At 41.9% G+C, this 12,877-nt stretch overlaps 1 protein-coding gene across 18 annotated transcripts in view; it reads right to left on the bottom strand.

Annotated features, from left to right (window-relative positions):
* Positions 1-12,877, bottom strand: part of TENM1 (teneurin transmembrane protein 1) — a 1,403,901-nt gene that overhangs the window by 72,803 nt on the left and 1,318,221 nt on the right. For all 18 annotated transcript variants that reach the window (XM_073361279.1, XM_073361281.1, XM_073361273.1 and 15 more), the window contains one exon: positions 1,267-1,421. In XM_073361279.1, the coding sequence (XP_073217380.1) occupies positions 1,267-1,421 (155 nt within the window). The remainder of the gene's footprint in view (positions 1-1,266; positions 1,422-12,877) is intronic.

Raw genomic sequence — 12,877 nt, 5'->3', positions numbered from 1 at the left:
GAAGTCCATGTGTTTCCCAGGACATCCACTAGTTTGGCAATATGAACCCCTGGCACTTTCTGTGGGAGATGAGAACAGTCTTCTCCCTGACAGGACAGGAATGGAACTGTGATTTGGATGTCTGAGTTTGCCACTCTATGCAGGTTTTTCCCCCATAAGGCCAAATCTGGCCCGTGACCACCATCGTGGCTTCACAGTGAAGCTTGTTATATACAAACAAGGACATTATTCCTGCATTCCTTGCATGCCTGAATCTCCCTTGACTTCAAGAAACGCAGGATCAGGTCCTCATGGTAAACTGCTACCATTAAAATCCTCAATAGAAATTAGACACAGCTCAGATCAGGTGAGTTCTCTATGTATCAATTGTGGTTTCCAGTGGCGAAATATTAAAATACACAGGAGAAAACTAAAAACCGAAACCAAAACCAACCAATTTGGCTCTAGGTACAATCACACACATCCCATAATGTAACTGTTTTGAGTCCTTGACTCCCTTTAGTTGTTTGAAGCAGACAAATTTTATTTTATTTTGGAGCCAGAATTGAATAAGCAGAACCTGGCCAACACCATCTGCCTTTTAGAGTTGCTACCCATTAACTTTGAAAGGCTGGCTGTTTTGCGTATAAATGTTTGTCTGGTTTTTAATATAAACCAGATGGGGACAGTACCTTTTTGTTCAATTTCTGTTACATTGTCTTTGAATTAAGAATTGAAAAGCACTTTAAAAAAGTATTGAAAAGCTGGAGCTTCTGTATCCTTTAGCTGCTATTTTGTTAGTTCTTCCATAGTGCTCCCTAGCAGAGACTTGGATAGCAACAATATCTCATTTTTCTTCTCTGTTAAGTGATGCAAGCACAATAGTGTCAGAAAGCTGGGCTAAAGGAAGGTTCTCAAACCTTCTGTACAGATCCTAATATCACCTGCTTTTAAAGGACACACCTAAAAGTAGCTTGTAACTTTTTAAAGCAATGAGTGTAGACATACCATATATATTAGTCTAAGCACCTATACACACACGTAATACACATATGGACCACTCGGTAAAGTCACATGCATACTTTTTCTATTTATATTAGCTGTCCTAGATTTATATTAATGATTTAATGTAAGCTTTATACACTATCAAATATCACTACTGCTCTAAAAACATGTCTGAAATCTTGTGCCACCCAGTGTTAACTGATTAACTGGGTATCCTTAAATAGTTACCCATTTCCACAATGTGTTGAATGGTAACAATGCATGAAAATCAGTGGTGTCTACCTGAGTGATGTCCATTCCAGAGTCACAGCTCAGTGGCTGCGTTGATGTAAGACCATTTGAACCTATTACAGTTGTAATCACACCACTTTCATCAATCTTCCGAATCATGGTACCATCAACAAAGTAAATGAATCCATACTTATCCACAGTGATACCTGTTGGTAGAGTAAAGAAAGCATTAATACTGGTACTCTACTTAAACTATTTCCTCATTTGTGTTAATTCCAATTCCTCAGATTACGGTAATCAGATTTTGAAAAAATAAATTTTACTTTCCACAAAATAATATAACATTTTTATTCCAGATGTCAGCCTTCCTTACACAAACCGCCCTCCAAAGGGTCCCCATACAGAGCTCTGAGTGTCCTTGACATACATTAAAAAACAGAAGAATATAGGGGATACAGAATAGAAATAGACCAAAACAGCAGCACTTCGTCCTACCACACATACACCTAGATTTATGATCTCTTTCATTTGTCTTCAATTCACTCACTTTGGACAATTATAATTTATTGTATGTATTATAGGGGCACTTGGCAGCCCCAGTCAAGGTCATGACCCCAGTTGTTCTAGGTGCGGTATATACACAAAGTAGGAGACAATTCCTGCCTTGAAATCTTACAATCTAAACAGACAAAGGGCGAGAGAAAAGTAGTATTATTAGCCCCATTTAACAGATGGGGACCTGAGGCATAGAGATTCTTTCACAAGATCACAGAAAGCTCTGTGGCAGAGCTGGGAATTGAGCCCAGATGTACTCAGTCCTAATCCATCATGTTTTTCACACAACCATCCTTTCTTCAATGGCAATGTCTCAGGGTTTCCAATGCGGCAAGAAATATAAGCTGTTTTTTACTGAAAATGTTAAAATGGTCACAAAAAGCACTTCTAATCATATCACTTCTAATCTTATCTGAGTTGGGAAATCCCTTTCTCTGGAAAATCTCAATATTTTATTTAAAAAATTTCTTACTTTTAACTTTACTATAACTTTTTGCATCTATTCTACACATTCAAGACATTTTTAACAATGAATTTATTTCATGCTACATGGGAAGGAAAGTCTGAAGATTTGAACAGATGAGTCAGACAGTGGTTTACCTGTCTCATGTTTACAAAATGCCTCATGATTTTGTTCTCTGAATTTTGCATGACTCAAGGTTGTCTGGGTGGGATCCACTAAGGGATTTAGGCTGAGCGTCATATTGCCTAACTTTTAGGTGCTTAAAAAAATCACAGGAACAACACTGCAATCCATAAAGACTAGTTAAGTGTCTAGGCTCTCTATACATGGAATGGGAAGAGATGGGCTGTCATAAATATAAAGGGAAGGGTAAACACCTTTCAATCCCTCCTGGCCAGAGGAAAAACCCTTTCACCTGTAACGGGTTAAGAAGCTAAGATACCCTCGCTGGCACCTGACCAAAATGACCAATGAGGAGACAAGATACTTTCAAAGCTGGAGGGAGAGGAGGGGGGGAAACAAAGGGTCCTCTTTGTCTGTGTCATGCTTTTGCCAGGACCAAAGCAGGAATGCAGGTCAGAGCTCCTGTAAAGAGTTAGTAAGCAATCTAGTTAGATATGCGTTAGATTCTGTTTTGTTTAAATGGCTGATAAAATAAGTTGTGCTGAATGGGATGTATAATCCTGTTTTTGTGTCTTTTTGTAACTTAACGGTTTTGCCTAGAGGGATTCTCTATGTTTTGAATCTGACTACTCTGTAAGGTATTTCCCTTCCTGATTTTACAGAGGTTTTTCTTTCACTTTTTCTTTAATTAAAATTCTCTTTTAAGAACCTGATTGCTTTTTCATTGTTCTTAAGATCCAATGGTTTGGGTGAGGATTTTTATCATGCCTTCACCAGGAAAGGGGGTGTAGTGCTTGGGGGAATATTTTTTGGGGGAGAGACGTTTCCAAGTGGGCACTTCCCCTGTTATTTTTGTTGGACACTTTGGTGGTGGCAGCATAAGGTCCAAGGACAACAGGTAAAACAGTTTGTACCTTGGGGAAGTTTTAACCTAAGCTGGTAAGAATAAGCTTAGGGGGTCTTTCATGCAGGTCCCCACATCTGTACCCTAGAGTTCAGAGTGGGGAAGGAACCTTGACATGGGCACCTAAGAAAGCTATCCTCAAAGGCCAGCACATTGGGCTGAGAGTTGTCTAAGCAACCCATGAGAGATGCTGATAAGAGGGGTGTACCTAAATCTGGGACTCAGGGAGACACATAGGTCTGCTGGTGATCCAGGAACAGAAACTCGCCACCTGAAGTCAGGCAGCCATAGGCACCTAAGGCATTTCTTGTGGGAATGAGTTAGGTGCCTGCGTCGCTCCACACAAAACAGTGGCAGCAGGAGCTGGTGCTTTTAGACCAATGGTTAGAGCCCTCATTGGGGAGCCCCAGGTTCTGTCCCCTCCTCAGGGTGAGAAAGGATTTAAACAGGGGTCTCCTACCTCTCAGGGTGCTCTAACCACTGAGCTATGGGATATTCTGATGTGGGGCTCCTCAGTCTCTCCTGCTGAAGCTCTGCTAATGCGGATTAAATAATGAAAGAGTGATTGGCGCAGGGGAACTGGACCTGGGGCATCCCACCTCTCTCTCTCTCTCTGACCCAATGACTGTTTCATTGTGAATAAATACTTAACGAGTCATTGGGTCAGAAAGAGAGACTCTACAGATCAGCAGTATAGGGGGGTGGGAGACTTGGGTCCAGTCTCTCTGCTCCAATTGAGCCTTCAATTATTTAGCCACAGTGGAACCACTTCAACAGGAGAGATTGAGGGAGCCCCATAACAAAATATCCCAGGTTCAAGGATTAAAGCACCCCCCTGAGAGATGGGAGATCCCTGTTCAAATTCTTTCTCCTCCTCTGACAGAGGGAGATTGGGGGGGAACTGAACCTGGATTTCCCACATCCCAAGAAAGTGCTCTAGCCACTGGGTTAAAAATGATAAAGTTGGCAACCACTTCCTCCAGCTGGATTTTTATGCAATCCAATTTGGTAGGTGGCCTCTGAGCATGCCTAAAAGATCAGGCCCTGCACGTGATTTAGACAGCCAAATGCCTTTCTTACCCCAGTTTGTGGTTCACTCTGGAGCTTAGAGTGGCAGGGAACAGAGGCATCTGGGCACCTAGAGGGAGTAGAACACATGCTCAGAGCAGAAACATAGGCACCTATGGAAATTTTACCCTGAAAATTTAGGCGCAGAGTCTGGGCTGCAGGGAGGCGCTGGTCTCTGCTAGTGATCCATGAACTAGGGGAAGACAGGTGTTCCTCTGCCTAATTCCCCTGTGGGGCCCAATTCAGTAAGTGTGCTCAGAGACCACCTAATACCACACAGCAGGGAAAGTGGTTCTCTCTTTTAACCTTTAGCACAGTGGTTAGCATACTCACCTGGGATGTAGCAGGCCAGCAGTTCAAGTCTCCTTGGGAATGCTCTACCCACTAGGTTATGGAGTATACTGATGTGGGTCTGAGCCCTCATTCTCTCCTATTGAAGTTGTTCCACTTTAATTAAATAATTGAATAATGAAATATTAATTGGTCCAGAGAAAGGATGAGAAGCTTAACCATTGGAATAAAGGTTATAAAGGATGTCCTCCTCCTGCACATTGAGGCAGGTGAAGCATGCCTACCAGATCGGGCCCTGCATGTGACTTACGCAGACAAACACTGGAGCTAGGCAGGACACCTACAGTGAGACAGTAGTGCTCATGGCCAGAGCAGGAACAAAATTGCCTACAGAACTTTTACTGCAAAATCTTAAGCACTGACTTGAGTTGCCTACAGGTTCAGCAGCAGCTGAAGGGGAATTTGGTGCATCACAAGTGACACCTAAAACTGGGACTTAGGCACCTAAGTCCTTTGTGGATTCAGGACTGAGGACATACATTGAAGAAAAGAGGGTTGCACTTGGTACCAATGAGGGAAGACTTAAGCCTTCATAAGCTTTTTTATTAATGAAAATGCACAAGAAGGATATTCAGATGCTGGTAGTTAAAGCATGTTTTTACGAGCCAGCTGACCAGCTCTGCTCTGGAGTCACTGAAGACAATAAGAGAGCCACTTTTCAAAGCAGAACAGAACATTAGGTTCTTTTAAACGAAAATTTACTTTAGTGTAAAACTGAAGTGAGTTCAATTTTGGGCCCCTTATGCTTTGGGCCACCAAAGACTGTAATCAGGGCAAATCCCCAGGGTTGTCTGAGAATGAATTCACCCTGGTGCACCACTTAGCCCCACATAAGCCTTCAAAACACTGATGAAGTAGGGCATAAGTGGTGTATAGATCTTGTGCCAGCCCTTTGCACCGGGGTGAATCTCGCCTTGACTGAATGTTACCATCTGAGTTATAACAATCCACGTAATCTGGGCCTAGCGATTATCATTACCATGAAGCATCAGGGTGAAGGTTGACACCCAATTTATTCAGCCTATGGATATATTTTTTTAAGATAGTGAGAAAAATGGAAAGGCCACTACAGCATGAGCCGTGCTTCCCCAGCTAAACAGCCTTGAGTTTTAACAACCTCTTTCAAACAAGGAAGAAATCTAGTCACAATTAAAGTGTGTTTCCTTTGGGAGTGCATTCAAACCTATAAAAAACAAAGGCAGGATATGCAAAGTAAATTGCAAAATCTCTTTTGATCTGTAGCGATGAGCTGCAGCTCTCCCCCCCCACCCCTCCCAGTCTGGATATTAATGACTATATAACAAAGTAATTAACATGCAAATTTGACAACCTTTCTCCACATATCATTCCCAAGGGAATACAGATGCAAACAAACAAACAAACAAACAAAATTACACACTGGTAAGTTCCTATCTTTGGTGACAAAGTAATAACATTTTTTGATTGGGTTTTCCAACCAAAATCCACTAAGGGCCAAATTCTGACCCATAATTATGTGTTGAGAGGGTTTGATGGGTATTTACTCCTCCATAAAGTAGCTTTGGAACCGCTCAACCAATTCTGAGATAGATTAGCTGGGTATGGAGAGGAAATGGAAAGTTGTTTTGAGCCCACTCCACAATAAGGACCAGTAGAACAGCTTTGGGGCAGGAAATGAAGTTCTCCTCTTCCACTCCCACACTTTGCAGGTCCCATACTTTGACTGTTGTCATAAGGGACATCTGCCTGGAGAGAGGCAAACTGGAGTAGGGATACCTAACCAATAAAAATCACATAAAACCCTAGTCTAGAGGGCTTGGGGAGTATCGCAAGGAGGCTGTTCTGTGTATGTGTGTGTTTTTTGTTTTTTTCCAGGAGTGAGAAGGGACTGCTGGTGAAGGGTGGGGACAGTAGGTTCTCTAACCCCTGCATCTACTAGGGAGATTATCCACTCACCCCCTTTCCATGAGGATCCCATGTTCTTTTTACTTCAAAAATACATACTGCACTGTTACTGCCACCAGGGCTAGAACGTGGGCTATCAAGAGGGCATAAGGAGTATCACAAGCAGACATTTTTACATGCCCTTAAGGATGATTCTGCATGCAGGAAGTTTTTTTTCAGTCCCTATCTATGCTCCATTTCAGAGCCATCAGTTGTAAGTGAGATTTTGGGTATTTGTCCCCAGCTAATAGTCAGGTGAAAGGAACTGCCTCTGTGGAGTCAGGTCAGCTCTGCACATGTGTATCACCTCCTTGATCTTACTTCTGGAAGTTCGAGTGTCTTGGCCTTTGCAAGAGGAATTATGCAGCTTCATAACATGGTAATGGGATATGCTGGATTATTAGCTCATCTGGGTTGGACAGCTCTGGGCAGGCTCCATGCCATAGATAATGCAATGCCAGTATCTAGCAGTAGGACAGGTGCATTTTCAGTTATGTGCTATTTTTCCATGAGACCAGCTGGTTGTATCGGCTATGTGGTATGCATTAGATAACAGTCCAAAATTATACATCAGTGAAAGAATAGAGCTTGTCAACTGTGTAGCTGAGAGTGGATTTCAAATATGGGCTGAATAAGAAAACCACAGAACCCTTAATGCTGGGAATACACTCCTATCTACAGTTGTCAACAGAAATGTGGTCTCTTTGCATGGAGTAAGTGGATACAGCATAGATCTGGACAATGTCTCCAGTACTTCACTCATACTACGTGAATTCCTAATACTGCTGAAAAAGTTACTCCATTGGTACTCTCTCCAATTAGCACACTGCACACTCTTTAGTGATGATACAGTGAGTGTCTTAAAATAAGGAAATCCATCTATTATCCCTCAAAGATAAACCAATTGGCTTAGGAAGACTTTAGAAATGGAGTTGGAATATACTGCATTATCAGCCTAGAATACAGTAACATGGAAAATAGAAGGCCTAAGTGGAGGATGGTAATTTTGGGTGTATTTGTTAAAGTCAATGTGCCAGATCCTCAGCTGGCGTGAACTGATGCACAGATGTGGACTTCAGTGTAGGTACACCAATTTATACCAAGGGAAGATCCAGTCCAAGACCCAGGCAGTAATACTGAGACGGAAAAAAAATGTGAGTACTGAATATGAGAGGAAAGTGTCTCAAAATATGGGAAATGTTGTTCAAGGTCACAATACTCTTAACAAGGTCAAAACTGCACAACACACAAATCCTGATCGTGTAACTCAGACCAATCACAGGTGGAGTCCAATTTGCATACCTGACTTTTCTGATATCATCTGCACCTTTTCATTCAGGAATCTCTGTGCATATCCTTATCTGCAATAATCCATATTTCTTTCATATTTTCCTCCCTAACATCAAGCTAGCCAACTCTTCCACAAGTACCAGCTTCATTTTCAACAGAGGTTTAGTATAATTGACAATACATATAATGTACTCAGTCCAGGTTTATTCCTTTACACAGCAAAAAGAACCAAGTCCTTATCTCAGTTGTAATTTATACTAAGGTAACATATAAGGCCATGTCTACATTTACCAGTACCTCAGCACTGCTGTGCTCAATGCAGCCGTGTTGATTTAGTGGGTCTGGTGAAGACCCTCTAAGTCAATGGTAAGCGCTCTCCCATCGACTCCGGTACTCCAGCTCCCTGATAAGAGGAAGGTAAGTCAGCGGGAAAGCACCTCCCGTCGACACAGTGCGGTGTAGACATCGCGGTAAGTTGACCTAAGCTACTTTGACTTCAGTTACGTTATTCACATAAGCCGAATCCTGCCCAGATGCTGATATGATAGACCAATTTTTCTTTTATTTCCTGTTGATAAACACCTGGTAGATACTGCAAACATTGACAAGGTGCAATAGATAATGGAAAAATAGGAAACAGGAAAATAAAGATGAATATCTAAATATTTCCAGTGCATTCATTATTAGATACTGAATTCACTGGAAACTCCAGTAGCTGCCTTTTGCATGACATTTCATTTATCTGCACTACAAAAACATACCTATAACCCTTTTATGAGATAGCGTGTGATGCAACACAGGACCAAGTACCATTAACTGTTGTTCAGAGAGGAAGTGAGAGAAGGAACTGATGTGTTAAAATGCTCTAACTGCAAACAGAAATCTTTCCCACATCCAAGTTCAGAGTGAAAAAAGGCTAATTTCAGGCATTTCATTTCACAGCAAAAGTAAAATTTTATCTGTATAACCCTTAAGTCTGTGGAAGACATACTCACGTCCGCTCTGCTCTCCCTGTGCAGCTGCAGCCATACACAGGGGCTGTAAACAGCTTGCAAATGGCTGAAAGAATTCCCTGAACATAGGGACTGCTTTTGGCTGCTGCAGGTGGCCCTACACTGGTTACCTCACAAGCTGCAATGCAGGGGTCATGCCAGGGTGGAGAGAGGGTAGGAGGACAATCTTAGCTGATGCAAGCCTTTTCTGAATCAAGGCCTAAGTGCTTGTGTGTAAAATTTGGTTTTTTGCATGTGTGACAATGAGTAGCTGGGAAAAGGGGCCACCATAGCAATTGTCTCCCTAATACGTTTGCTCACAGTGGGGCTCCAGTCCTTCTGAGAAACACCAGCCTTTGCAGGCAGAATGGAAGAGAAGATTTAAGGACTTTTGTAAGTCTCTGCTTAACCTACAGGCCAAGGGTGGGCAAACTTTTTGGCCCAAGGGCCACATCAGGGTTGTGAATCTGTATGAAGGGCCGGATTGGGAAGGCTGGGCCGCCCCAGACAACCTGGCCCCCAGCCACTTCCCGCCCCATACTGCTCCCCTCAGAACTCCCAACCCATCCACACACCCCCTGCTCCTTGTCCCCTGACTGCCCCCTCCTGGGACTTTCCACCCCTAACTGGCCCCCGTGACCCCACTCCCTACCCAACCCCCCTGCTCTCTGTCCCCTGACTGCCCCGACCCCTATCCACACCCCTGTCCCCTGTCAGGCCCCCTGGGACTCTCATGCCTATCCAAACCCCCCACCCCCCATTCCCTGCCCCCTGACCGCCCAGCAAAACTTTTACCACTGTGGAAGATCCTGAAAGTTACTCTGCAAAGTTGGACCTCTTCACTGGCATGGAACCCCATGTAAGTCAGTGAGGCTGGCTCGAAGAGGCAGCAGAAGTCACCCCATGCGGAGCATCTTGCTCAACTATTAGGTATTTTAAAAAAAGTCTGAAAGGAGAGGACCCTCCTTCCCCCACAATGGTTTTATTCCTACAGGAATACAACTAAGTATTTTATGGAATGATGTCTGAACTTCTTGTAAAGTCTATTAGTTGCTTCACCAGATCCTAGCTAATGCTTAACTTCTTGCACTGTTCATTGCTAACGTGCCATGAGTAATAATGACAAGAAGGTAAACAAAAAAGTAAGGTATACCATTGTATTGTGAATGTAAAGTTTATAGAAATAGTCAAATTGCCTACTAGAAATATCAAAGCAATATTGGATCTGACTCTCCTCTCAGACCATTATTACACCAGTGTAATCCCATTGTCTTCAATGGAGTTATTCTCAGTTATCACAGTTTAAGTGATACAGGAATCAGAGCTCTGTGTCTTTAACAATGAATTGGATAACAAGAACAGTCATTCTTATAAAAGTTTAAATCCTATCTTCTCCAATTTTAGTTTACTAGGAAGTGTCCTGAGGTCCTTACTCAGACAAATTCCCAGTGGAGTTGGTAGAAGTCTGCCAGAGTACGGAGCAGATAAGACCTGGTTAAGGATTTGGCCCTATGTCTTGAATGCATTCAATCTTCAGGCCTACTTTCATAAGCAACCTGCCTAACTTTATTGAAACGTTAGCTTTTAGTGAAAAAAGAAATAAGAGCAACTGTTTTAAGCAACCATATTTAGGACCAAATTTTGCACGTGGACACACATGAGTAACTCTTGTTGACTTCCACTTCCAGTGGACTCAGGCACATGCATCTGAGTGCCAAATGTGACCCAAAGTAAAGATCTGTTTAATCATTTTAATAAGTCATTGTGTGAAATGAAAATAAATATGGATTTACTGCTACTATTACACAATATATAAGCTACAGATGGTATAGTTTTAAAAAGTTTTCCTACACAGAATAAGGTTGCCCTGTTATAACTTAAATGTTTCTAACAGAAGATATCTATCTACCTTGTCCAGTTACTCTATTTTGCACATAAATGCACTGATTAGACAGATAATTGGTCATATGCAAGCACAATTACCAGAGATGTGTTTTCAACTGTGGAAACTGCATGTGAATATTATGCATATGCATTTTCGTGCATACAGTTCTAAGAATGAGGCAGCCTCTGCCTTTGCAGCCTCTGGGGAATCAAGCTAACATTTATTTAATCCACATTTTCCCCATGTAATAGTGAAAATTCAATGCAGCAAATTAGTTCCACTCTGAAGCCATTTTCTTGTTTCTGTCACGCTCTAGCCAGCTACTCTACATATATTGTTATTTTGGTGAATACATTATTTCTGGTGGACTAGAACTAGAACAAGTAATGGTGGTGAGAACAACATAGTACACCCTTCCAGAGCATTTACTTTATACTTTTTGCACATTTTAGAACTTTGCAAATAAGTATTTTACTTTGAATAAAAATTTCTAATTAAACTTCTGAAGAATTTGTACATGAAAACATCTTGAAGTACTGGAGAGGACTGATAAAAGAAAGTATGTTACCTTCTGTTGAAGAGAGACTGAATTTAGAAGGAACTTGCTATTCTCATAAAACTTTTAATAGAAAGAAGTGAATCAAATTGGTTAATTACCAATTTATGGTTGGTAAAAGGGCAAATTACATGCCATCCATTTCTAAACTTCTAAATGTCTCTGGTGCTGTTAATTAAAGCTGCCATCTAGAAACTACTAAAGCAATTTTATGCAATTAGTTATTTATAGGTTACCATAATACTCCACTCAAAATATGATTAAAGTGATTTGCAGTCTCTTGCTTTGTGATCTCTATCATCTTTTCACTTTTAAAGTGTTAGACGCAAAGTGCTCAACTATGCTTTATTAGCTGGAACACTTCTTTCAGTCCTTGGACATGAATGTTGTTGCTCTTTCAACAGATGCATTTAAAGGAAGAGATGAAAGAACAAAATGTGAAGTGCCAATTCTGGAAGTAACGAAAATGTCTTATCTCCAACTTGAGCTGTAATAATCATACTCAGATTTACTCTGGCTATCAGAAAAACGAGTATCTATTTCTCTTGCACTGAAATTAGGACAGGATTAGACTTGGGAAAACTTGCTTTTCAAGTAAGATCAAATAAAAAAACTCCACATGTTCGCCACGTTCCTGAAATGGAAATATTGGAAAATGATTGGAGAAAAAAAATGTAACTTAAGAATGCTATATTGAGACTCAAGGATATTGAATGAAATAAGAGAAGGTTACTCACCTTGTGCAAGTAACTGAGGTTCTTCAAAATGTGTGTCCCCTATGGTTGCTCCACTTCAGGTGTCAGTGCATCCCAGTGCCATTGGAGATTTATGGTAGCAGTGTCTGTGCAGGGCGTGCATGGGCAGTATGCATCTCATACTGCCGTTGGTGCTGCGTCTAGAGCACGCACCTTCTCTACCGCAGAGTCCCCACTGCAAACTCCGAAGCAGAGGGGAGAAGGGCAGGTAGTAGTGCACCCACAAGGACACACATCTCGAAGAACCTCAGTTACTGAACAAGGTGAGTAACCTTCTCTTCTTCAAAAAGAAAAGGAGGACTTGTGGCACCTTAGAGACTAACCAATTTATCTGAGCATAAGCTTTCGTGAGCTACAGCTCACTTCGTCGGATGCATCCGATTAAACCATCAGATGCATCCAATGAAGTGAGCTGTAGCTCACGAAAGCTTATGCTCAAATAAATTGGTTAGTCTCTAAGGTGCTACAAGTACTCCTTTTCTTTTTGCGAATACAGACTAACACGGCTGCTACTCTGAAACTTCTCTTCTTTGAGTACTGTCCCTGTGGGTGCTCCACTTCAGGTGATTGTAGAGCAGTGTCCCTCAGAAGGCAGGAGGGACTTCAAGTTCGTTTGAGTCATGGAGGTGAGTACGGTTAGACACACTATGGCATCAGCCCTGGAGTCATGAGTGATTGCATAGTGCTCAGTAAATGTGTGGACGGAGGCCCAGGTGGCCGCCTTACAAATATCTAGTATTGGAACATTGTGTAGAAACGCTATTGAGGTTGAAACAGATCGTATAGAATGCGCTCTA

Source organism: Lepidochelys kempii, chromosome 9 (genome assembly GCF_965140265.1).
Source record: "Lepidochelys kempii isolate rLepKem1 chromosome 9, rLepKem1.hap2, whole genome shotgun sequence".
NCBI lineage: Eukaryota > Metazoa > Chordata > Testudines > Cheloniidae > Lepidochelys > Lepidochelys kempii.
Note: the sequence above shows the minus strand (reverse complement) of the source record. Positions and strands in the feature narration are given on the sequence as shown.